This window comes from the organism of the source record quoted next, unplaced genomic scaffold (assembly GCF_019419815.1).
Source record: "Pyrus x bretschneideri cultivar Hongxiangsu unplaced genomic scaffold, Pyrus_bretschneideri_v1 Contig24, whole genome shotgun sequence".
NCBI classification, from domain to species: domain Eukaryota; kingdom Viridiplantae; phylum Streptophyta; class Magnoliopsida; order Rosales; family Rosaceae; genus Pyrus; species Pyrus x bretschneideri.
The window spans coordinates 514,683-539,846 of NW_025999546.1; the positions used below are offsets into that span (position 1 = coordinate 514,683).

The window sequence follows — 25,164 nt, forward strand, 5'->3', positions numbered from 1 at the left end:
CTCCTCTGATCCATCTTTTAGGCACAATGGAGGATCCAGTCTTGCTAATTTCAATCATAATACTGGAGCTTACAACACTGGGAGTTACCATAACTTTGGCAACTATAAGGGTAACAATTTCAGGGGCAAGGGGAGAGGCAGATTCCAATACAATTCAGGTCCTAGATTTTCCAACGGTAATCCCGGCATTCTTGGTACTCCAAAGCCATATCAATCTCACTGCCCAGATCACCCTTCTGAGATTCCTACTTGTCAAATATGCAACAAAAAGGGTCATGTTGCTGCAGATTGCTTTCAAAGACATACCCACACTGCCTCGAGCTCTCCTATTAAGGTCATTGAGGTTGCTAAAATGGTATGGATTGCCATGATGCAACCACCACCATCTTCATTGCCCACAAAGAACTTTAAGTTTTACAAGCCGAGAATCGACAAATGAAAAAATCACATGAGCACAAACAAACTCCTTGAAACCCTATCTAAATTCTTAATCATTTTCTTTGTTAAGACACCGTCCTCATGATGTGATTTCAATTGGGGTCCATTTTTAGTTCAATTCAATGCATTATGTAGTTGATCATTAGATTCCATATTATATCATCGATGTTGAAATTTGGATATTGAGGCAACTAATATTAATATTGTCCATGATATACCTAGTTGGTGGATTTTGAATATAATCCATGTTTGAAAAATTAAATGGGGCTTCACGGATGTGATCTGTTTAATAAGTTGGGCACTTGTTTGTAATATTTAAAAATGTTGAGATCAATTTGGAATGACACAAAAAAGTTGTAGGGTTTTAGGTACTTAATCCTAAAAAACCTCATGATAATTATTTTTGGTTCTTATTTAAGGACAAATAGTAGCTCAACCGTTTATAAGTTCTTGCATGGTTTGATCTCTCACTGATGTGTGATTTTGTCCTCACATTCTCACACATCTCTCACGTATGGTGAAATTTCAAGTCAAAAACGTGGAGAACACAAATGGAGTGACATGAAGCAGGTGTGGCAATTGGACTTCACACGTGGGCCAACCTGCTCTGGTATCATAAAGAAAGTTGTGATTCTACCATAAAACGAATTAAAAATATGAGAAGTAACATAACATCTTATAAATCATTATATGATTTGGTCTCTCACCAATGTGAGACTTTATCCTCACATTCTCACACCTAACTCTTTTCACGTTGTAAGTGGATTAAAGTTAACAAATGCACGTAATAGCCTGCAGAATTTGACGGTTCCACCTCATCTCCAGTCTCTGAACCCATCGACCACTACAAATCGACATACAAATGTGAAGTTCAGGTATTTAGTATATACACATGTAGTACGTTTAGCATCGTTGTTTTTTGGTTTGGCGCACAAAAACTTTATTAAAAGTTAGTTACCAAAGTTAAAAAATATTTACTAAATTGAAATTCACGCTAAAGCAGCTCCCTTTTCCCTTTCATGATTCATTCCAATGAATGAGAGTCTTTTTTGAATTCTTTTTGTGAAGATTTTAAGAATCCTTTAATCATAATAATTCATCGTACATTATGAAGTCAATTTTTTTCAAGTATTATTTATATTTAATTTTAAAAAAAAATTAAATAATTTTTAACCGTATAATATACAATAAACGGATGTAATTAAATAATTTCTAAAATCCTCATTAAAAAAATCCAAAGATATCCCCTTCCCATCCCATTACGAACCATCTATTAGATTAGATGATTTCTAATATGTAATATTAGTCAACTAAATGATTTGTTTCCAATTGTCACCTCAAAAGAAGAGAAGCTTCTCTGTCGTCCTGTCGAAGGTTGGCAACGCTTTTTGCCACTTCTCCATTATGTTCTAGACGATGAATAAAAATAAGCATTAGTATCGACCACAGCAACTTTTTGAAAATCGAATGAAAAACAAACACTTCAAATATTTATTTACTATAACTTATTCCATCATACTACGTGATTAGTTCCAACAACATCTTTGAGGTTTCATATCTCAGTTATTATATAAGGCCAAAATTTATGTTTTCCAACTCAAAGTCTCAAAAGTGTGAATGGAGTCAGATGCGTTTGATTATGACGTACCAAATCTACCGATTCCATGTCGTATTGCTGAGGACGTCTTTGTGATGATTGATGAGGCCTATGAGTTATAATTACTTATATGCAGTAAGGTTATTTTTATTTTACATCTAATTTTATGATTTAATGATATTAATTTATTCTGTTATATATTGTATAAAAAAATTACCTTTATTTAAAAATTCTGTTCAATGAGGTTACCATTTTATCCGCCACGAAAATAAAAATTTAGAATTTATCATTGCTTTTGCTTTAATTTGTCTTGCCTTGCCCTTAACTTTACTTTTGTTTTGCTTTTTTTTTTTTTTTTCCTTGTCTTTGCTTTATATTACCTTTCTCTTGCTTCTGCTTTTGCCCTAATTTTTGGCGATTTTCGTGTTTACCTTGCCATGCCGCGATCTTGCTGTGACCATGCCTTATTGTGAGTCTGTGATCATGCCTTACATACTAGAAATTATTATTTGTGCGATGAAAGTTTGCTTTACGGACAATATTTTGTTGGCAAAGTAACTTTAAGCGACGAAATAAAAAGTACTGTCGTGCAGTTTTGAGTTTTTTTTAGACTTTAGGCGACGAAAAAATCGAGGGGCAAAACACACTTCGTCAGGAAAATATTTCGCGCCAAGGGACAAAATTGACAAGTATTATGCCATCTTTTGCTCAATGAAAAGCAAGTTTGTCGGTGGAGGTAATTTGCTCAACAGAAAAGTTTGTCTATTAAAATGAAAGTATTCGTCGAACAAAGGTATATTTTAGGGTTTAGGGTTTATAGTTCGTCTGGTAAAGTGAAGATTTTGTTGAGCAAAGGTGAGGGACATTTTCGCATATTCGATTTCTTTGATGCTTTTCACAGTCTGTAAAATTAACTTCAACAATTCAACTGTCAATGTACTCACCCAAATGCCAAAAGTGCACCTAAATTCAACAGTTCCTTCGATTCCTTCGTTGGTATATACTCTAAAATGGCATATGCCAGAAGTCACCCAAATGCAAGTTTCCAGGATTAGGTAACGAGAACTGCTTTCCTTTTCTTTTTTTGTTCAAAGCCTTAAAATCCCAATTACTCAAGCAATCAAATAATTTGAGTAAAAAATTGGAGGCATCTCTCATATCAACTCTTAAAGATCTAAAAAAATTGCAGTTTGAGGTTACTTTATTAGGTGTAGTTGTATGATTATATTTTTTTTTGTTTGGTGTTTTATTTTCTTCTTACAATATCGCTTTTGTCTAAGCCATTATTTAAAAGTAGATTACATAATATGCATGATTTATGGGTCAAAGCAAGGGCCGAGCTAGATATGGTAGAAAGGTAGGGTTCTGAAAAACGCTAGACACTAGTCAGGCGGCGGGCAGAGGTTTAGTGTCTAGACAGCTAGATGAGTGCCTAGGCAGCCTAGGCGGATTTATGTAAATTTATTATATATCTTGTAAATAATTGTCTACTTACACCTAAAAAAAACTATACTTGTATGGATAATAAAAGAATGATAAAAGGCAAAAGTAGAAGTAGAAGAATACACAAAGTATATGCATCCAAAAAGTTCAATATTTAAAAAAACACTAAGCATATAATCACAATGAGGATGATTCTTGGATGATAGACTAAATTCTTCTTGTTCGCGATCCTTGCATTGGATTGGATATAGACTAAATTATTTAACCTTGTTGTATCTACTTTATTTCTTTTCTTTGTATGTATCCCCTCAAAAGTGTTCCAATTCGTTTCACTATTGGATGAACTTGTAGTAAATCCATAATTTACAAATTAGGCACACCATTTCCATAAGTATACCACCATGAAACCAAAAAACCAAAAAACACACAATAATAAAAAAATAAAAACTGCCTAAGCGCCGCCTAGGACTGCCTAGCCCGCCTAAGACCGCCTAGCTCCAGATCGATTTTTCGAAACGATTTGCCCTAAATCGCAGAGGGTCTTCACCGCCTACTACCTAGGCTAATTTTTAGAACACTAAGAAATAGTGATCTAATATTGCATGTTATCTCTTGAGATGCAGTGTTGAGGGTGTATAAAAAGTGTAGTGGCACATGGTCCCGAATTTATGAAGACCCTAAAAATTTTTTCATCCTCCTACATATTATGTATTAATATAAATTTTCTAATAAAAATATTTTGACTGAAAAGAAAAAAAAAAAACATGATCATATAATTTTGTCTATATTACAATTGATTAAGTAGAGCCAATACTTAATATTTTAATTTTTCTCTTTTCGTTAAGAAAAAAATTGTGCATTACTTTTTTTCATTTTTCTCTAGCAATAAAAAAAATTAACTTGAGTATTTTTTTTTCTACAACCACAAGCGTATTTCCATATATCTTTTTTAGTCTTGCTCCCTTTTTAATGGATGAACCTTTTGTCATAATTTGATGGCAATTAGAAATTATCCAATTAGTAAGAGTGAGATGCTTATTTCAATTAAGTTTGAATATTGATTGTTGAATTGTGTATGAATATATTGTTCCAAAAAATATTATTACTTTTTAAATACATAGGACCTTATTTTAGGACAGAAATTCCAGCTAGATCTCCTCCACCAAGTCCTAAGGATCTGGAGATCCGGATCTTTGAAATTTGATCAAACGGCTACAATTATTATCACTTTTAGAAGGGCCTCCCTATTTATAACCGTTGGATCAAATTTTAATGGTCCAGATCTCTAGATTCTTAGGATTTGATGAGGTGAGATCCGTCTGGGATCTCTGTCCCATACTTTATTCGCATAGGGGCCCCCAAAAGGTGCCCTGGTTGTCTTACTATCACACGCCAAAAAAAAAAAAAAAAGTTTCATACATGTATAAATGTTTTGAGGACATTAATTTCATTATATTAGTATTTGATGGGAAACAATTTCCTACTAATTACCAAAAAAAAAAAAAAAAAAAAAAAGAAAAAGGAAAGCATCACATCTGTAGCTATCAGGGTCGGCCTCAGGCCTAATGTGGGCAGGGTGTGTAAGATCCCACGTGACCCAGGGGTAAAGATTTTGTAAGTCTTATATGTATATTCTCATCTCTACCTAGCACTGAGGCCTTTTGGGAGCTCACTGGCTTTGGATTCCATAGGAACTCTGAAGTTAAGCGAGTTCGCACGGAAGCATTTCTAGGATGGGTGACCCTACTGGGAAGTTCTCATGTGAGTTCCCAGAAACAAAACCTGCGATGGTGTGGTTGGGGCCCAAAGCGGACAATATCGTGCTACGATGGAGTCGAGCCTAGGATGTGGTGAGGGCTTGGGCTGGGATGTGATAATATTTCGACATGGTAGCTTAATATCAGGAGATACATATGCAAACAAAGCCTTAATTCCCTCATGTTCAACAAAATTAAAAGGAAGATTATGCTTGATGATTGCCTCTACTAATAAGCCACGAAATACCAGAGGATCAAACCTTTTAGGAACACAATTCAGATGCTGACATAAACAATTCAACATTATTCTTTGCAGGGCATGCATTCAAACGTCTTTTCATATTTCCTGTCCCATGATGACTATCATCTATCACTACTTTCTTACAATCTTTGCATTGAGCACGATATTTACCATCTTCAAAAATAGTATCCAATTTAGTGAAAGTGTTCCAAACAGGAGATTGAAGTTTTCGCTTACCTAAATTGATTGTTCTAGCCTTTTTTTTTGCAAAACTTGTATTTCTATTGTCTATACTTTCGCTTCCAAGATCTCGTTCTGTTCCCATTATAATCTCTACGGACTTCTCATTGTTTACTGAATCTGAATCTTTAGCATCCATTGCTTCTAAACAAAATGGGTATAAATTAATTAATAGCTTTTTAAACAGGTTGGATATTATATTACTAACAGTAACAATGGATAATACTAAGCAATAACGCATTCAGCATTAGACAAGATAATGTTCTGTTCAGGAATAAAGAGGGAGAAATACTTACGTAGAGAAATAAAGAGGAAGTGGTCGTACGAATGGAGGATGAGAAGATCGTGACTGTTGAATTAGAGCCTTTTGGAAGAACAGACGGTGGGAAAGAGGGGCTAGGAAGAATAGACGGCACCGTAGCGGGTTAGGGACTCAGGAGAGACAGAGAGGGTTACAGGAGGGAGAGAGAGAGGGATTAGAATTTACTATTTAGGGCTGGGCAACCTTGGGCTCAGTGGGCTGGCTCAGTGTTGTTAGTGGCTTTTATTTTGTTTTATTTTATTTTATTTTGTTGAAGACTACTAGTGGCTTTTGTTTTGATTTGATCAGATCAGCGAGTTAGTGACCACTGAGTCATTGACCAGTTAGAGTCAGATGGAAATAATGGAAAATATAAGGGGTTTTTTGTCCAAAAAAGTTCTAATAATATAAGTGAAATAGAATCCAACGGTACAGATTTACTCTCATTTATCTTACGACTGTTATTTAAGTAAAGTCTTTAATAGTTTTTTAATTAATGTAGAAGTATAAAAAATATAGAAAAAATATATAAACGCTCGTAATAACAATTTTTATAACTTTCGTGAAGAGCTTAACTTCGAAATTCGCTACTATAATCATATAAATCATAGATCAAATTTTTAACCGTTGATTGTTGTTTACATTTACGCTTTATTTTTCTCATCAAATTTTGTTTTTTTTTTCAGATTTTCTTTTTTGAAAACATGATCTATTAGAGGATGCCAGAAGATGAACGGTTGAGATCGTTGATATTATGTTCAAAGTTTTACGGTTACTGAAAATATTGCTTGATGTTTATAAAGTTTCTACAAACTATATGACATCGACTCATATTTCAGTTAACCGTAAATATCGAAACGTGATATTAAAGATCTGAACTGTTCATCTTCTTACATCCGCCAGATGATCATGTTTTTAAAAATAAAATTTTAAAAATGAAATTTAGTAACAAGAATAAGGCGTAAATGACAATCGACGATTATATATAAATTTAAGGTTTATCGATTATAGTGTTGGATTTCGAAGCTAACGCCTTCATGAAAGTTGTAAAGCTTGTTATTATGAGTGATTGTATATATTTTTTTTTACATTTTTTACACTTCTACAATAATTATTATTAATTTTATTAATTTTGCCCTCAAATAAAAAACATTATTCATGAGGATTTGGAGGATTTTAAAAATCTAAACGATAATATAAGTGTAACCATTATCTACTCGTAGAGGAATAATGATGAATCACAAGTGTTTATATATTCTTTCACATTTTTCATACTTGTATGTGTGTTTTCTTAGTTTATTTTAATTTTGGACAACAACAAGTTAAGTAAAATTTATTATCCTAGGCTTCTCAGGGTATTGAAGTGGGCCTAGCCCACAGTTTCCTTCTGGTAGGCCCATTTGTCAAGATTGGCCCTATGCTGCTAGGGGAACTGGCTCTTTGGCTGCTGCTGGTCTTGTGGTCATCCTTTTAAAAGTACAGCAAGTTATTACAGTGGAGTACGAGGCATTCAATATGGGAGTTAAGTGAAAAAGAAGTGGAAAATGGAGTTTTGGGTGTGTATAGTAATTCCAGTAGAGTACGAGGCAGTAATTCCAGTGAAGTACGAGGCTAACTAGCTGCGTGAAGACATGTGCATTACAATAAGAGGATGAAACTGAGCGGTTTTGGAGATCAAATGGACATGGAAATGCTATTCAATGGACATTAGGAGAGAACTTAATTATTAGTTTTATTATTTCCGTTAATTTTTCTTTTCTTTAATGAGGACTTGAAAGTCCATTATGCTAGGATTAATGGTCATTTTAATTGGCCTTCGGTAACCTTTGCCGTAGGTTTTATATGTGGATATTGATTCTCCATTGTGAAGTAAGGATTCAGCCACCAAAACAAAACCAAAAATCATATATTCTACATAGGGGGCTGCGGCAAGGAAGGGCAAAGAGGAAGTACATTGGAGTTTTTCTTTGCTAGGGTTACGATGTAGCCTGATCATGAATACTTAATTGCCTTGTGGCATTGTTATTATCAAGTTTTTCATCTTTATTGAGTATTTTTTGCTATTCGTAATGCGCTTGATTTTTATTTAGATGCTTGATCACCATCTAGGTTTAAATTAGGTTGACTTGATGCAAGTTAGAGTAGATGCCACACTTGACTTGGGTTTAGCTTCTTGCAATTGATACCATAACCACGTATTTGTAGATGCCATACAATTAGGGTTTTGTGTGATTTTCCAGCGATTTTCATAGAGCTTAATGAGTTCTTACTTGTTTAAATCCATCTATATGCCATAGAGGGTTAACATGTAAGGATACTTTTGATATAACCAGATGCCATGGCTGTCGAATAATTTAGGAAAAATTGATCATCAGTATTGGGGAACTACTTAAGCATAACATATTAAGGGAATTAAATAGGATTGGTTACGGTGAAATCGGATGCCCTAGGTCTTCTTTTCTTATGTTTTCAATTTATAATTTACATGCATTTTATTTTAGTTTAATTTCAAAGTTTCATATCTTTTCCATTAAAGCTTCTCCACTATGAGTTGTTTCAATTTAGGGGGGTGTAGTCAAACTCGGATTTGAGAGGATTTTAAAAGACTTTAAAATCTTAGTGTAGTCAATTAAAAGATTTTAAAGGATTTTAGAATCCAGTCAAATATAGATGTAGTCAAATAAAAGATTTAAGGGATTTTAAAATCCATCCAAATCTAAATGTATTAAAAAAATGAAGATTTTGGAGAATTTCAATAAGTTGTGGATTTTGTGGGATTTGAGAGCAAGAAGTATATATAACCAAGACTAAAAAGAATCCAACCTCACCCCCTAGGATTTCAAATCCTTTTCCATCTAGGCAGTCCTCAAATCTCTACCAACCCTAGCCACACACAGGTAACCACCATATACTTTGGTGGAATCTCTTATTATGACCCTTAGACCTTAATTACGCATATATGATCATTGAAAGGACATGATCGATCTAGGATTTTGGTTAATACTACTCTTTCGTCATTTTGATTTTTTAATGTCTGTGGTATTACAAGCACCACTGAAGTACCACATCGTACGTCTGTGGAAAAAAGGCAGTCGGTGGTGGTGGTTGTTGGTGGTGTAGTGCTCAACAACTCACCAAAGTTATGTTGATCTATCAATTGAGAAAGAGATTGAGCCGTGGTTATGTGAAAGGTGACCCGAAAAGGGAGGGGATAAAGTGGCTATCGAGTACAGTAGGGCAAGAGCAGTGTTCTAAAAATCGGCCTAGTCGGTGAAGTGCCGCCTCAATTTGGTCCAAATCGTCTAGCTAAATCAGGTAGGAGTTAGGCACCTGCCTAGATGCTCTCTAGGCGGTCTAGGCGGCCTAGACGGCGACCTAAGCGGTGGCCAACGCAGTAGTTTTTTTTCTTCTGGCGAATTGACTCTCTAGTCTTCGGTGGTTGTCAGCATCTTATCTTTTGTTTCCAATCGGTGCTGTAACTTTAGCAGAAAATGAAAGATCTAAAGAGAAGAGGGATGATGGGATAGAGAAAGCAGTTAAGGGTGCAAACTTGCACCATATCGGAGGAGGGAATTTACAAGGCAAAAGAAAGATAGAAGATGAAGAAGTGAAAGAAGAGGAAGAAGAAACGCTAAAAACAAAAAAAAAAAAAAACCAAAATAAAGGCTTTTAGGTTTCCAATGCATCAAATGTGTTGGTGTGTGTGTCCCGACACTTATCATTCAATTGCTTTTAATTTTTTCACATTATGTTTGACATAGATTGAGGGTTGGGTTATGTGAAAGAGTTTGGGAATTGTGGGATGAATCTTTTGGTGTGGTTCCACGGATTGGAACCTTGGATGATGTGGAGGAGGTTGGGTGGAGGGATTTAAAAAAACATTAAATACTAATTTTATTCAAAATATCTTATTTTATTATTTTATAAAAATTAAATTATTTTGTTCTGGAAATCCTAAATAGAAAGGGGGATTTTTTGAGACTTTTCTCACTTTAGGACCACACCGTACTATGCTTAAAACTCTAACATCACATATGCCATTCTTTTATTTTATTTTATTATTTTAAAGAAATAAGATATTTTTCATGTTTGTTTTTATATCACATGGTAAATTTAATTAATTTATAATAAATATGCTTAAATCCGCCTAGCACGCCTAGGCGTTAGGGCTCAGCTTACCGCCCGACTAGTGTCTAACGTTTTTTTAGAACATTGGGCAAGAGGAAATATTTTTCTTTTTTTTTTTTTTTTAAAAAAAAAAATTATATGAAAATCTACCACAATCCACCAAAACCTACAAACTAAATCCATTCAAATTCTTTAAAATCCCTAAGAATTTTGTAGGAGTCTTAAATCCTATCAAATCTATCACTTTTAAAATCATTTAAAATCTTAGTTTGACTACACCTTAGTTAGTAAGATTTTAGAATCAAATTGATCTTTATGGGATGATATTCGTGCTTATATGCTATATTGTCATTTGATTCGTATACTTACAAGCACTAAAATTCAAGATTTAATGAGTTTAATTTTTGTTATCTAACTTACGTAATAGAGACTGAAAGAGGTCTCTGTCAATTTATCATTTCCCGTACACTTATGAACCCCTCTACTTTAGGGTACGTAACCTAATTCACCCTTCTATCAGTTGATTAAAAGCTATTTAAGGGCCATGAGTGGGCCTATGAAACTTGATGATATGCTTGACTTCATCAAATCTGGAAAGCCTTTTGGAGAAGTTAAAGCAAGTGAGTACCAAAAACTCATTTTTCTCCTTATCTTAGATTTTTTTTGAACTTCATAAAACTAACCTTTTTTTTTTCCTTCTATTTTCAATGTTTTTGCAAACAAATGAATGTTTGTACAATTGAATTTGAAAACAGAAGTTTACCTCATTCTTATATGTAATATGGCTGAAATCAAATTTCAAGTGCTACATTGCATCAGATATAGATTCTATTTGAACTGAGTTGCTAGACAAATTTGTCAATCCTCAACTTTAAGAAATTGTTAATCAATTCATGATCCATGCGGTCATATTAATCAAAATTTCTTGCATGCGGAAAAATAAGTGTTCCAAAAACTTTCCTAAAGCATATAAAACTGAGACAATTTTTGAACCCAATGGTTTTCCAGTTTATGGGTGTTGTGATGATGATACAAAATTTGTTTTAAAAAATGGAATCAAAATTGATAACAACTTTGTTGTTCCTTATAATTCTGAACTACTTTTGAGATATAATGCTCATAAATGTTGAATCCCGTTGTGAATGAATGCTTATAAAATATTTGTTCAAATATGTAAATAAAGGTTCAGATAGAGCACGATTAGTTCTTAACAAGATCCAAATGATGAATTATTAACATATCTAAATTGTAGATACGTATCACCTCACGAAGCCGTTTGGAGATTGTTTATTTTAAGTTTCCATTTCTTTGCGTACATTAATTTTCGATTGATTTTTTTCAATTTTTGTCCCATGTTTTCAGTGATGTTGTAGCTTTGAAAAGACAAATTTTTGGTTATATTTAGTGACATAAAAGAGTTTTTGTTTGGTTAAAATAGGGGGAAGAATAGAGTTGTTCATCACCCGTTTCACTATGAACTTTGGATCAACATTCAAAATCTAATGTAAAAAACTGGTATCTGCTTCTTTACAGTTCTCTATTTATATGTTTTTGCAATCACGATCGCATTTTCAAAATTCTTTGAACTTTGACCACATTTAGTTATGTTGAAATTCTTCTTGCCACTCACAACCATTACATTCTGTCTCTTGACTAGATAAATTTTTATGTTTTGTTGAAATGCACTTGCACCCCTCCAACAAATGCAAACTGTGCACGTAAGTAAAACTTTTTACGTCAACTTGATTAGTGATTCTGGTATAGCTGATTGATGTGAATATCAATTGTATGGTTTGTTTTGCTCAGTTTATGCTTAATACAATATCATCTACAGGATCCCTTCATATATATTAGAATTCTTAGTAAGATTTGTGCCAACTGTTTTTGTTATGTGGAAGTTGAAACTTTTTTTAGGGTTGTAAATAGAGTCCCATGTATATGTAAATATTGTATATACACATTATAACTTTCTACGTATTTTATACAGTTTTAAAACCCACAGCATCGTGCGGGCACTTTGCTATTAATAACTAAAACTAGGAAAAAGAAAAAGAGCTGTCAATAATGGTATAATTAGAACTCTGACGGGAGGGAATTTAGTATCCACATTTGGAAACTACTTGCAACACCGTTTTCATGTATATATCAAGCATTTATTCACATTTTGACCAGATTTCAAATGGGGACGCTGCTCTTGTTGTTCTGCTTATGCTTTGCAACCCTTCTCACCCCTCCCATGGTGACCAGATTTGAGAAGGGGTGAGAAGGGCTGCAAAGCATAAGCAGAACAACAAGAGCAGCGTCCCCATTTGAAATCTGGTCAAAATGTGAATAAATGCTTGATGTATACATGAAAACGGTGTTGCAAGTAGTTTCCAAATGTGGATACTACATTCCCTCCCGTCAGAGTTCTAATTATACCATTATCGACAGCTCTTTTTCTTTTTCCTAGTTTTAGTTATTACTAGCAAAGTGCCCGCACGATGCTGTGAGTTTTAAAACTGTATAAAATACATAGAAAGTTATAATGTGTATATACAATATTTACATATACATGGGACTCTATTTACAACCCTAAAAAAAGTTTCAACTTCCACATAACAAAAACAGTTGGCACAAATCTTACTAAGAATTCTAATATATATGAAGGGATCCTGTAGATGACATTGTATTAAGCATAAACTGAGCAAAACAAACCATACAATTGATATTCACATCAATCAGCTATACCAAAATCACTAATCAAGTTGACGTAAAAAGTTTTACTTACGTGCACAGTTTGCATTTGTTGGAGGGGTGCAAATGCACTTCAACAAAACATAAAAATTTATCTAGTCAAGAGACAGAATGTAATGGTTGTGAGTGGCAAGAAGAATTTCAACATAACTAAATGTGGTCAAAGTTCAAAGAATTTTGAAAATGTGATCGTGATTGCAAAAACATATAAATAGAGAACTGTAAAGAAGCAGATACCAGTTTTTTACATTAGATTTTGAATGTTGATCCAAAGTTCATAGTGAAACGAGTGATGAACAACTCTATTCTTCCCCCTATTTTAACCAAACAAAAACTCTTTTATGTCACTAAATATAACCAAAAATTTGTCTTTTCAAAGCTACAACATCACTGAAAACATGGGACAAAAATTGAAAAAAATCAATCGAAAATTAATGTACGCAAAGAAATGGAAACTTAAAATAAACAATCTTCAAACGGCTTCGTGAGGTGATATGTATCTACAATTTAGATATGTCAATAATTCATCATTTGGATCTTGTTAAGAACTAATCGTGCTCTATCTGAACCTTTATTTACATATTTGAACAAATATTTTATAAGCATTCATTCACAACGGGATTCAACATTTATGAGCATTATATCTCAAAAGTAGTTCAGAATTATAAGGAACAACAAAGTTGTTATCAATTTTGATTCCATTTTTTAAAACAAATTTTGTATCATCATCACAACACCCATAAACTGGAAAACCATTGGGTTCAAAAATTGTCTCATTTTTATATGCTTTAGGAAAGTTTTTGGAACACTTATTTTTCCACATGCAAGAAATTTTGATTAATATGACCGCATGGATCATGAATCATGAATTGATTAACAATTTCTTAAAGTTGAGGATTGACAAATTTGTCTAGCAACTCAGTTGAAATAATAGAATCTATATCTGATGCAATGTAGCACTTGAAATTTGATTTCAGCCATATTACATATGAGAATGAGGTAAACCTCTGTTTTCAAATTCAATTGTACAAACATTCATTTGTTTGTAAAAACATTGAAAATAGAAGGAAAAAAAAAGGTTAGTTTTATGAACTTCAAAAAAACACAAAAAAAAAAAAATCTACGATAAGGAGAAAAATGAGTTTTTGGTACTCGCTTTAACTTCTCCAAAAGACTTTCCAAATTTGATGAAGTCAAGCATATCATCAAGTTTCATTTTAAATATTCTAGAAATTATATCAGGTCTGTCCTCAGATTTGAATCCTCGTTTTTTTATTTTTTGAATTCTCTTATAATTTCTGGCCACTTTACATTACAAGTAAATGTTAAGGTAAATTACACAAAATTACATCAACTATTGGTGTCACAACACTTTCATACCTAATCTTTTAAAAATGATAATGTCATACCTAATTTTACGAATTTGTGCCAATGTCATACCTCCGTCAGTTTTTCTGTGAATTTTTCTATTAAGTGCGAACGTTACTACATGCGGGGATCCACTCACTAATTATTAAATATATTTTTAATAATTTTTTATTAAACCTCTCTCTCTCTCTCCCCCTCTCGCCTCTCTTTTTTGCATCCCCAAAATCCCTTTCCCACCCCTCCCTTCCCTCTCTCTCTCTCCTCCCCCATCTTCATCTCCTTCCCTGCAACCCATAAAAAAAATAAATTAATAAAAAACCAATTTGTCTTTCCCCCTTCCCCACACCCCATCTTCTCCCCCGCCCAAGCTGCAACTCAGAAAATATAAAATAAAACCATCTTCATCTTCTGTGAACCCCCCTTCCCTGCAACCCACCCCTTTCTTCCCCCCTCCCGTCTTCCCTAAACCCTCCGCACCCACCCTCACACTAACTACCTGCAACCCAGAAAATGAAAAAAAAAACCCAGATCCCGTCTACCTCGACAAAGGCCGATTCTGCAGGTCTACCTGGTCGCAGAGAAAATGGGGGGAATGGGTGTGGATTTAAGGAGTGGGGTGTGTAGTGAAGGGAAGAAGGTGGGTACAAGGTTGGGTGTGGATGGTGGGTGCGAAGAGAAGACAAACTGGGAAGAAGATGAAGATGGGGGAGAAGATAGGAGAGGATGAGGGGAAGGGGTCGGGGAAGTTTGGGGTTTTTTTTTTTTTTTGGTTGCAGGTAGGGGGAAGAAGATGAAGATGGGGGATACGAGAGAGAGAGACATGGAGGGGAGGGGGGAGTCGGGTGGGAAAGGGTTTTGGGGATGCAGAGAAGAGAGGCGAAATAGAGGGAGGAGAGAGAGAAAGAGATTTAATACAAAAAAATTATTTTTTTAATTTTTAATTAGTAAAAATATATTTAATAATTAGTGAGTGGATCCTACATACAGCTACGTTAGCACTTAACAGAAAAATTAATAAAAACTGACAGACGTATGACATTGACACAAATTTGTAAAATGAGGTATGACATTATCATTTTAAAAAGATTAGGTATCAAAGTGTTGTGACACCAATAATTGAGATAGTTTTGTTAAAAAAGTCTACCTCCTTTTAATAATGTAGTTAAACATCGTTCTCTTTCTTGAATTTGATAAGCTATATAAGCTCTCATAGGCACTTTGTCTTTTCATTTTTGGACCTTTATCATTTTCATTTCATTTTAAATCTGGTCTATAACCATCTTCACCATATGGAAAAAGAATAGGATATTGAAGAGCGATAAACTTTGGATTCAATTTTGTAACACGTTTTAATCCTTCACTTTGAGGGTCTATAATGATCTCTATTAGAGTCAGACAAACCTATATCACCAACTATTAAACCACCTATTTCATCACTTGTTGGTTGGTCATATTGCTTGCCATCATTTGGTTGTCTTCATAACAATATCATTTTTAAAGAGATGAGACCATCAGTTTCAAATTTATCTTTTGCCGTTCAAAAATGTTTGACCAACTCATTTGATTCATCAAACATTTAAATCAAATTTTCTACAATTTTTGAATCAAGTCTTACATTTTTTGCCATCACAATTAATAGCTTTAAGACAATTTTGTACTTCATTATATGTATTATAAACATATAGCCGAGCAAATTTTGGAGACTCATTATCAGCGAGTAAAAGATATCCCATCAAATGACAAACTTGACCACTAATTTTAAAAATGTAAGGACTTGATCCATCATTAATTGAATGATCAATTTTCACTCCCATTGAAGTAAATGAAAACATAAAATTATAAGCTCTAATATTTTCTTGAAATGGTAAACTTTTTTGACCTTCATTTGTTAAGAGTACATAAATGAATGATTAGGATTGTGACACTTGGCAATCTATAAGAGAAGAAATTAGTTTTGTTAAGATTAGATAAGGATGTTGTTAGAAGATATGGTTGTAATAAGATCTCCCTATATATGTGGGATTGAATGGATTACCGTCACTAAGAAAATTTATGCAAAGATTTCTGTTTCTCTCTAAAAGATCTCTCCAGCTCTCTCTAAGCTGTCTTATTTTCTTCTCTAAGTTTTCTTGCTTTCTCTACAATCTGTGTTCTTCATTTTTGCACTATGGTTTACACCATTCGGATCAAGCAAGGAATCTAAAAAAAACAGGCATTGGCTTTGGAGTTGAAAATTTAATTTTTCCTTGTTGACAACAAAGAGTGAAAATTGGTTGATTTTTTTTCCAGCTTTGTTTAAGTGACTCTTTTAACCAAAAATATGCACCAGACTCAACACATTTATAACTCTTATCACCCAAGTCTACATAATCTTTCACAACAATATGCAATTAAGTAAATGCTAAAGTTAAAACTTAATGATGTGCAGAATTTAAAACGTACCATTTCTATTTTTTTGGAACAAGGCTTGACCCTTATTCATAAGACTACAATTGTCACCAGGAAATGTTTTTTCAACTCTGTTTTGAGCATTATTTGACAAACTAACAACGTTTTTCCCTTTTCGATGACGTGTGTACAATTTTTTTTTCAAGTGGGGTCACATCTAGGGATGGCAATGGGACGGATTGGGTTCAGATGTGCCATCCCCATAATTGAACCCGTTTGTTTTCCCCGGACCCGAAATCGAAAAAAACCCGAACGGGTATTCTCCGTAACCGAACCTATCAGGTAACAGTTTTCCTTGTAAAATTTAACTGATTAAACAATGAGAGGGACAAGGGAGGCCGATGGTGTCTTGGTGGTTGGTTCTCGAGGGAGTTTGAGGTGGTGGTGCAAGAGGGATGAGGAGAGAGAGTGAGAGGTTGCAGAGATGGTGTGGTGTGGGGTGGGGTGGGGGTCTGGAGGGTGTGGTTTGCGGGCTCGCCAGAAACGATGGGGTCGTGTGGTGTGGATGTTGGTGCCGTGTGTGCGTAGCTCGGGAGAGGTGAGGACTGAGGAGAGTACTGTGTAATGAGGAGAGAGAGAGAGAAAGAGTTGCAGAGAAGTGAGGTCAGGGAAAGAGCACGAGAAGAAGAGAAAAGTGAAGGATGAGGGAGAGAAGATGGTGTGGTCTTTGTTTTGCATGTGTGTGTGTGGTGCTCGGGAAAGGGAGAAGCATAGAGTACAAAAATGGGGGAAGGGAGAAGCACATGGCTCAAAAAAATTATTTTATACAAACATGTATATAATAAATATTTGGGTAAAATACAAAAAATACCTCAACCTCCCCACCTTTCGTCCATTACCCTAAATATTTATATTTTTTTTATTAATGAATGAAAACAGGGCGGGTTCAAGTACGGGTTCGGATTGGATACCCTTATAACCATAACCAAACCCGAAATCGAACAATTTACCCAACGGTTACCTAAAATTTACTACCCGAAACCAAACGGGTCGGTTACCTACAAGTATCGGGTTTGACAAATTAAATTGCTATCCCTAGTCACATCTACCATTTCATCATTATCAACACATTCAATGGCGCAATGCTCAGCAAAAGGTCTCATGATGAAGCACTGAGAATTATGCATATAAGTGGTTCTACACTCTTTATTATCGTATTTGTCATCAGTGATATTTTGTTTTTGCTTTATAGCATCATTTGTTTGACCATTTATAGGCTTTTTAGACATGATGGAAACAAACTGTTACAATTTGTTGAAAAACAAACTGCAAAACAGATTTTTTTTTTAAAAAAAAAGGGTAAATCTCAATTTACCACCATCAAGTTTCGTGATTTTTAACATTTGATACATGAAGTTTTTTTCGTTCCAAAGTCATACCTAAAGTGTTAATTTTGGAACAGTCTCATACATTCGTTAGTCTGGCTGTTAAATCAACCATTAACTGATTATGTGGCACCCACGTGGACAATGATTGAGCACCATGTGTCAATATGAGCCCACGTGAATATTAAAAAATTTTAAATTTAAGAATTAAAAAAATATATATATTCTAGAGTTCACCCCTCCTCCCTCCATCTCCCTCACTTCTCTTCCCTGCACCCATCCTCCCCGCACAACCACCCATTCCCCTACTTCTCCCTCCTTCTCTCCTCTGCTGTCCACACAGAGCTTTCCCACCCCTCCCTCCGATCCCTAACCCTAACATCAATCTGGTATAAAAAATTAAAAATCCAGAATTGCAAGTCGTCGAACTTGATGGGTCCTCAAGAGGCCTTCGATCTCCACCATAATCAATGTGTCGACAACGCTCGACCTCCTCCCAATGGCTTCGGAGTTTATTTTCGAGGATGCGTTCGATTCTGCCTCCGATTCCTAGAAGCTATCCCTTGGACCCAAGACGATGAAGCTTGAGTCCTCGCCCTAATCCCTCATGTGAGTGAAGACAAAGCCAAAGATCTCATCGCTAGGGTTTCTGGAACCCCTGATTCGAGCAAAGAGATGTTGCACGGTCTCATCCTAGCATTGTCCAAAGACCTATTCTGAATTCTGAGGTTATTTAGGGATCGAAGGGAGGGGTGGGAGAGCTCCGTGTGGACTGCAAAGGAGAGACGGGAGGGGAATGGGTGGGTTATGGGAAGAAAAGGGACGGAGGAGGGAGGGGGTCAAAAGGGTGAACAGCCAGATTTTTTTATTTTTATTTTTATTTTTTAATATTCATAAGGGCCCCATATTGACACATGACGCCCAATCATTGTCCACATGAGCACCACATCATCAGTTAACAGCCAAACTAACGAATTTATGAGACTCCCAAAATTAACACTTTAGGTATTACTCTATGACGAAAAAAATTCATGTACCAAATGTTGAAAACCACAAAACTTGAAGGTAGTAAACTGAGATTTACCCAAAAAAAAAAAAAATCAAATAAGTCATGAAATATATGCAAAAACAATATAGCTCTCATCTAATATAAACAGTAACAGAAGTTGACTTGAACTATAGAAAACTATACGATTAAACTTTCAATTAAATAATTCCAGAAGTTTAAATTACTAACCTTGAGCAGAGAGCATTTTGGAAGCTAGAAACAAACAGCTTAGAAACCAGAATAACTAATTGTTTTTCAAATCCTGTTAAAAAAAATAAATCATCGCTTATCATTAGCTCAGAAAAGTAAATTGAGTTTAATACATATAGTTAATTTCATAAAAACAATGTAAGTCTCATTTCTTCATTGCATGTAACATTGTAACCATAAGTATTACAACCGTAGCAACGATAATAGATCGCTGCTTCACATATGTATAATTTCTTTGAGCAAATACATTAAAAAACAAATAGACGATCCAAAACCAGTAATCAACATTCCACAGTAACAAAAAAAATGGAATTAAAAAACAATCATACTATACAAATATTTATTCAAAGTGGAAATCATACAAAATAACGAACTGGTGGGTACAAAAGATGACAGCCCTGATAAAAACAATACTATTTGAATTAAACCTAATAGAATAGCAAGGGGATGCATTGGGATCGGTCGGCCCAATATGTTTATCAAATTGGCAGTCAAACTGCACAAGTGATCAAAAGCACTTGTTCCTTGAGTGCAAAGCAAAAGAAAAAAGAAAAAAAAAGGCAAAAGACATTAACTTTCTTGTACATTAAAGAATGAGAAAGCAGGGAAAACTCCTTGTATTGACATGCCTCATATAATTATATTGTAAAAGCAATATAAGGCATTGACATGGTAAGTTTGATGGAGGATAAGCTAGATGAGGTATTCTCAATCATAAGTTTATTATTTCAACCAAGAAAAAAAATGGTTGCTATCAAACAAATGACCGTCTCCACAGAGAATTGGCTCCACATATAGAAAAGAAAGGAATAACAAAACCATTTGTTTGGTGGTGCATTTCTTATCTTAGCAACATAATTAATTAAGAGGTCATAGGATTGATATTGAAGTTCCAGTCCACACTATTTCTTATCTTTGCTCTAAAGGGTGTTGCTGGCCATTGCAAGGACACCCAATCCAAAATTTACTTTATCAATTTCTAAGAAACATCTGATCAAAGCGTATCTAAATCCCTAAACCTTTCTAAACGCGATACATACTGCTAGTTAGATAAGGTACCATCTAGGAATATAGTGCTACTGGCTGCTGCATGCATTGTGGAAAACGGTTAATCAGGTAATTGCTAATTCCCGTACAGTAATATTTGGCATATGAATTATTCTCCACATGACAACTGAAAATTTTCTTATATGCTTTGAAGACTACTCTTCCATTATCTTGACAAAATAGTGCTACTACTTCATTAGTGCCTCTGTTATTCTTTGTCGCTTTGGAACACGTCCTATTTCAGATGGATTTTCTTGTCCTATTTCAGATGTTTGTATTATTGGAAAAGTGAAAAGTTGTATGCGTATGGTTTAGTGTGAGTTGTGTTGTGGAAAAGTAGCAAATGGACTTGTATTTATTTCAATCATCCTCATCTTTACTTTGTATACATTTCTGACCAACCCCCTAATCCCCTACTCTAACCCACCAATTATGAGAGAGAGACCCAATTAAAAAAAGGAAGTTTTAACGAAAAACCCGCAGTACTGTTCACTTTAACGAAAAACCACATTTTTAAACTAAAAAGTCAAACCTGATACTATTCATTTTACCCTTTATTTTGTCCTTATCATTAAAACTTAAAGTTTTCAAACCCTTTTCATTAGTTTTCCTTTAAAAAAATTGGAAACAGAGAAGAACCAACATTTCTCTCCTAAAACACTCCCAAATTTGTGATCCACATTTAATATCAATTTCATCTCCCTAGGAGTGCAAGAACGCTCAAAAAATTATAGCAAAGGAAAAAGCAGGCAGAATTATTAGAAAATGAGTAGAAAAAAACCTTGAGGCATCCATTTAAATGAAATCACACAAAGCGAAGAAACATTTGAAAAAAGCACAACTGCCTTCTCAAATTTTGAGATATCCATCGGAATGAATTCACACCAAAATCAAACTCAACAAAAACACAAATTCCAATGATTTAAATAAGAAATGCATACAGAATAATGAAGAAGTGCAGGCAGGGAAACCATACCCAAAACAACGGTTCCAGCTCCTGCCAAATTTCAGATTTTTCAACAGAGGACGTCAACGGCAGAATCCGCTTTTAGCCGGCATAGCCTCGACAACACTACAACTCACCTTAAAACCAAACCGTTAGGGTTATCAATAAAATTCCAAAATAAAAAAAATCACACAACTGTTATAAAACGCACCTGGGTTCAATAGAATTTATTTGACAATAACCTCAAAACAGGCCATTCCCAAGCTGGGCTGAAAATTCGTCCGAAATTCGACGACAACTCCGGTATGACCGACGGAAAAAGAGAAAGTCTTCCCGGCGATTAAAGTTCAAGATAAAACCTTGGAAACCAATTTTATGAGTTTCCACAAAACGTCAACAAATCTACATTCACAGGGATGCATGACTTCTTTGAAAACGGAGACCACAAACGAAATCCCCAAAAAACAAAAATAAGGAACACAAGATTTTACAACAAAGAATAAAACTTTAGAGGCCAACTTCGTGAATATTTTGTGAAATAAAGTACAGAGGATTTGAGAGGAACGCAAGATTTTAGAAGAACAGAACGCAAAATAAGACGGATCGAAGCATAGATCAGCGAGAGAGAAAGGCCAACAGAAAGGTAAAGGGAAGAAAAAACCTAATTGAAGGCTAAAGAAGTAGGATGATGGACCCGTGCCCAACATGGGCAAAAAGGCCATTTCACTACGCCAAGAAGAGAACAGAACGGGGAAACAAGAAGAAATAGAGGGCAATTTCGCCATTTCACTGTTAATGAACAGTGTTAGGAAACTAAGTTTTAGCGTATATAACTAGAAATTGTACCCGCGCATTGCTGCGGGATGGAAACTCATACGCAAAATTATGCAACTTTATTATTGAACACAGGCTTGAACAAAGAAGCAATCATAACAAACTTTTTAGGTGACACCGAATAAATGTTGCTATTCCAGACGCAATAGTGTAATAATACGGAATAGAATATGATATAAAAAGGGAACTACAGTTAACCCATTGTCAGTCTTCTTTTCGAGTATTCCTTCCCAAAGTTCTTAAAACTATGTACTCAAACTGCTGCTTTTTCCAATTTCTATAACATCTTTAAAATTCATTTTAAAAAATAGATACATAAATAAAGATGCTTAAAAGCAGGTAAGTAAACATTTTAATGAAGAGGAAATGCAGAAGTAGAACCAATTAATCCACAGTTTTAAAAGATGAATAACTCAAACCCACAGTTGATTAAGAGCACTTCAAGTGTACTCTCTGGAGGGGGCAGCCTGGCAAGATTAGAGCCCTGAAAGGGACAGTTGTACCTGATTGTAAATCATCGTTCAATTACAACAATTTAATGATTCAAGATTACATCCAGCTAGCCACAACTTGCAGTCTTCTATAAATTTACCTCATGACAATAGTAGCTTAGACCAGGACGTAGAGTGGAGTAGAAGGTGATGATCCAGAGCATTTGACACACCTAAACAAAATGCAAAATATAGGCAAAGATAGTAAAATACTGGCAGAAAATATAGCAGGAAAACATAAGATACTGTTAAGTCCATTGATCCATACAGTGGAAATTAAGAAAATTCACAGAAGTCGTGCATTCTTTATTCATAAATTGAAGAGTTTCCTGAGTGTGATTCCCAGTCAGGAGCTTCAGAAAAGCACCAAGCTCAAGGATTAGTATCATATAAGCAGGTCACATAATCTGGGAATCATGAGCAGATTTGGAGTCTTTTATCCATGCAGATTTGGTCTATAAGAAATAAACCTTCAGCCAATTTCTTCAGCCATTAAAATAAACCTTCTTCGACTGTTCTAGTCCACAATCAAAAGCAAAACCCCTCAGTTAAAATAAAATTAGCTTGCCGAAAAGAGAAATACCTTCTTCATCCGGGTTTTGATTTCGGATTTGCGGGATTGGTTGTAAATCCTCCTCTTTTCAGCCTGCCAGGCTCTCTTCACAGCAGAGTCGGGCTTCTTTGTGGTGACCTCACAAACAATGGAATATCGAACCGGCCTCTGAAGTGGACTCACAGCCAGAAACCCTGAAAATAGTCAAGAGAAAGATGTAGTTTTTCTCTTTTGATTTAACATTGTGCTCTGTATGGTTACTGATAAATCGATGCCAAAATTTTACACCAAATCTTCCACCCAATAACACGACTGGGATTTTTACAGCTAGGTTCGAAAACCCAATATTTGAAATAAGAAAAGTTTCAAAATTTTCACGGTTAAAACAAACAAAAAAATCAAATAAATGAACACCAACTGAGGAAAGGTAAAATGTGAGAAAAAAAAATCCCAAAGATTAACAAAGATAACGACTACACCTCTGTTTCTCTTTTCCTTTTCTTATAGCATCCATTGAGATTTTTTTTCTTTTTTAATCAAAAAACCCTAATTTTCTGTGCAAGGAATTCCTTTAAATCAAACCAAAAAACTGAACATGATTATCTCAATTTAAAAAAAAAAAAAAAAAAATCAAAACACAATTATACTGTTATACATGGTTTTTGCAGGAATTAGATAAAATTTAAAATATCCCAAACCCTCCCAAACTTTCGAATTGCTTTAAACTAACTTACCTTCAAATATCTTCTACAAATCGGAACAGAACACACACCACATGGCGCCCAGGAAATCCTTATCTTTGTACTCTGGGAATTTGCCAAAAAAAAAATATGCTTTGGAAGCACACCATTAGAAGCAAACAGAGAAAGAACAGCTGGAACCACGACTTCCTAAAGCCAAAAACAAAACAAAATTAAACAGCATGTTGGGAATCCGAAGCTACAAACAAGACCCCCCAAAATCACAATGACAAACTTTAAACAAAAAACCCATTCATAAATTAAAATTTACACTCCTAAATACTTAATATTCAAAGCAGAGAATTACTCACAGCCTCTGAAAGCGATTTCCATTTATCACCGGCAGCTTTATGGACCTATTCAAATTGATCAAAAGTCAGAACAAATATAGTATAAGAACGATTGAAAAAAAAAAAACCAATATAAAGTTGCACTATGTAAACTGCTCCACGTGATAACACTGATTTATTAAAAACGATTCATATGAATTATAAATTTTAACAATTCAACAATCCAAGGGCAGCAAACAACAATTCCAAAAAAATACCCAGAAATCCCAAAAAACCTAGATCTCATCAAGGAAACCATAGATTTGAACAATCAAGGAGCTGCTCAATCAAAAATAAACCTTGATGGGTTTTGCCGGCAAGAAAAACCGCCGTCGGCATGATAGAAGCAGAGATTTGTGACAGAGAAGTTAAAACGGAAGGAGAAGTTAAACCGCCGAGGATAATCGGCGAGAGAAAGATGCGAACGCTGGACATTCGAAGGAATTTGGACCGAAATCAACGAAACCAGCGCGATTTCGTTGTTGTACGACAAACGCATGAGGAATCGAAGTTTAATAGGAAGAAGCGGAGGAATAGCGCGATTTCGTCCCTTCCTTTTCCACGATGACCAACACGTTCAAAACAGAACAAAAAGGCCTTAGAATCAGCACCAGATAAGGGCATTTTTGCCAATTTACTGTTCATGAACAGTTCAAAACAGAACAAAAAGGCCTTAGAATCAGCACCAGATAAGGGCATTTTTGCCAAATTACTGTTCATGAACACGTTCAAAACAGAACAAAAAGGCCTTAGAATCAGCACCAGGTAAGGGCATTTTTGCCAATTTACTGTTCATGAACAGTAAAAATCCTAGTTTGAGTTTTAGTATAGAAACAAGGGAAACATTAGCTTGAAAACGGATAAAAGGGACATATATGTATATACTTGTTCCTCAACTTCATCTGATAGGCAAAGTTCATCAGGCAAACCTTCTAAAGCATGAC

The 25,164-nt window shown here is 34.8% G+C and overlaps 1 protein-coding gene across 15 annotated transcripts; it reads right to left on the minus strand.

Annotated features, from left to right (window-relative positions):
- Positions 1-1,661: 1,661 nt before the first annotated feature.
- On the minus strand, positions 1,662-24,846 carry LOC103942063 (30S ribosomal protein S20, chloroplastic-like). Of its 15 annotated transcripts, none has more exons than XR_007259019.1 (6): positions 24,520-24,831; positions 24,203-24,247; positions 23,886-24,041; positions 21,304-21,410; positions 19,260-19,332; positions 1,662-1,847 (listed from the first exon to the last, which is right to left on the minus strand). XR_007259019.1 is itself a non-coding variant. In XM_048586117.1 (5 exons), exons 1-4 carry the CDS (start codon positions 24,222-24,224, stop codon positions 22,701-22,703), a joined length of 342 nt encoding a protein of 113 aa, XP_048442074.1. In that variant the 5' UTR covers positions 24,225-24,846; the 3' UTR covers positions 21,531-22,591; position 22,700. The 15 variants fall into 15 exon arrangements, 6 of the variants coding, with proteins under 6 accessions (XP_048442074.1, XP_048442073.1, XP_048442069.1 ...); XR_007259021.1 differs by lacking the exon at positions 1,662-1,847 and adding an exon at positions 5,517-5,857; XR_007259018.1 differs by lacking the exon at positions 1,662-1,847 and adding an exon at positions 5,517-5,860 and having other exon boundaries at positions 21,304-21,399; positions 23,924-24,041; positions 24,520-24,830.
- Between the last annotated feature and the right edge of the window lie 318 nt (positions 24,847-25,164).

Excerpts from the sequence above, each read along its gene's own strand:
- LOC103942063 (XM_048586113.1), bottom strand. The coding sequence starts at position 24,224 with ATGGAAATCGCTTTCAGAGGCT. Across the intron at positions 23,346-24,202 it reads GGAAATCGCTTTCAGAGGCT|GGTTTCTGGCTGTGAGTCCA; the intron begins GTGAGTAATTCT and ends GACTATTTTCAG. Across the intron at positions 22,772-23,181 it reads TCAAAACCCGGATGAAGAAG|GTGTGTCAAATGCTCTGGAT; the intron begins GTATTTCTCTTT and ends CATTTTGTTTAG.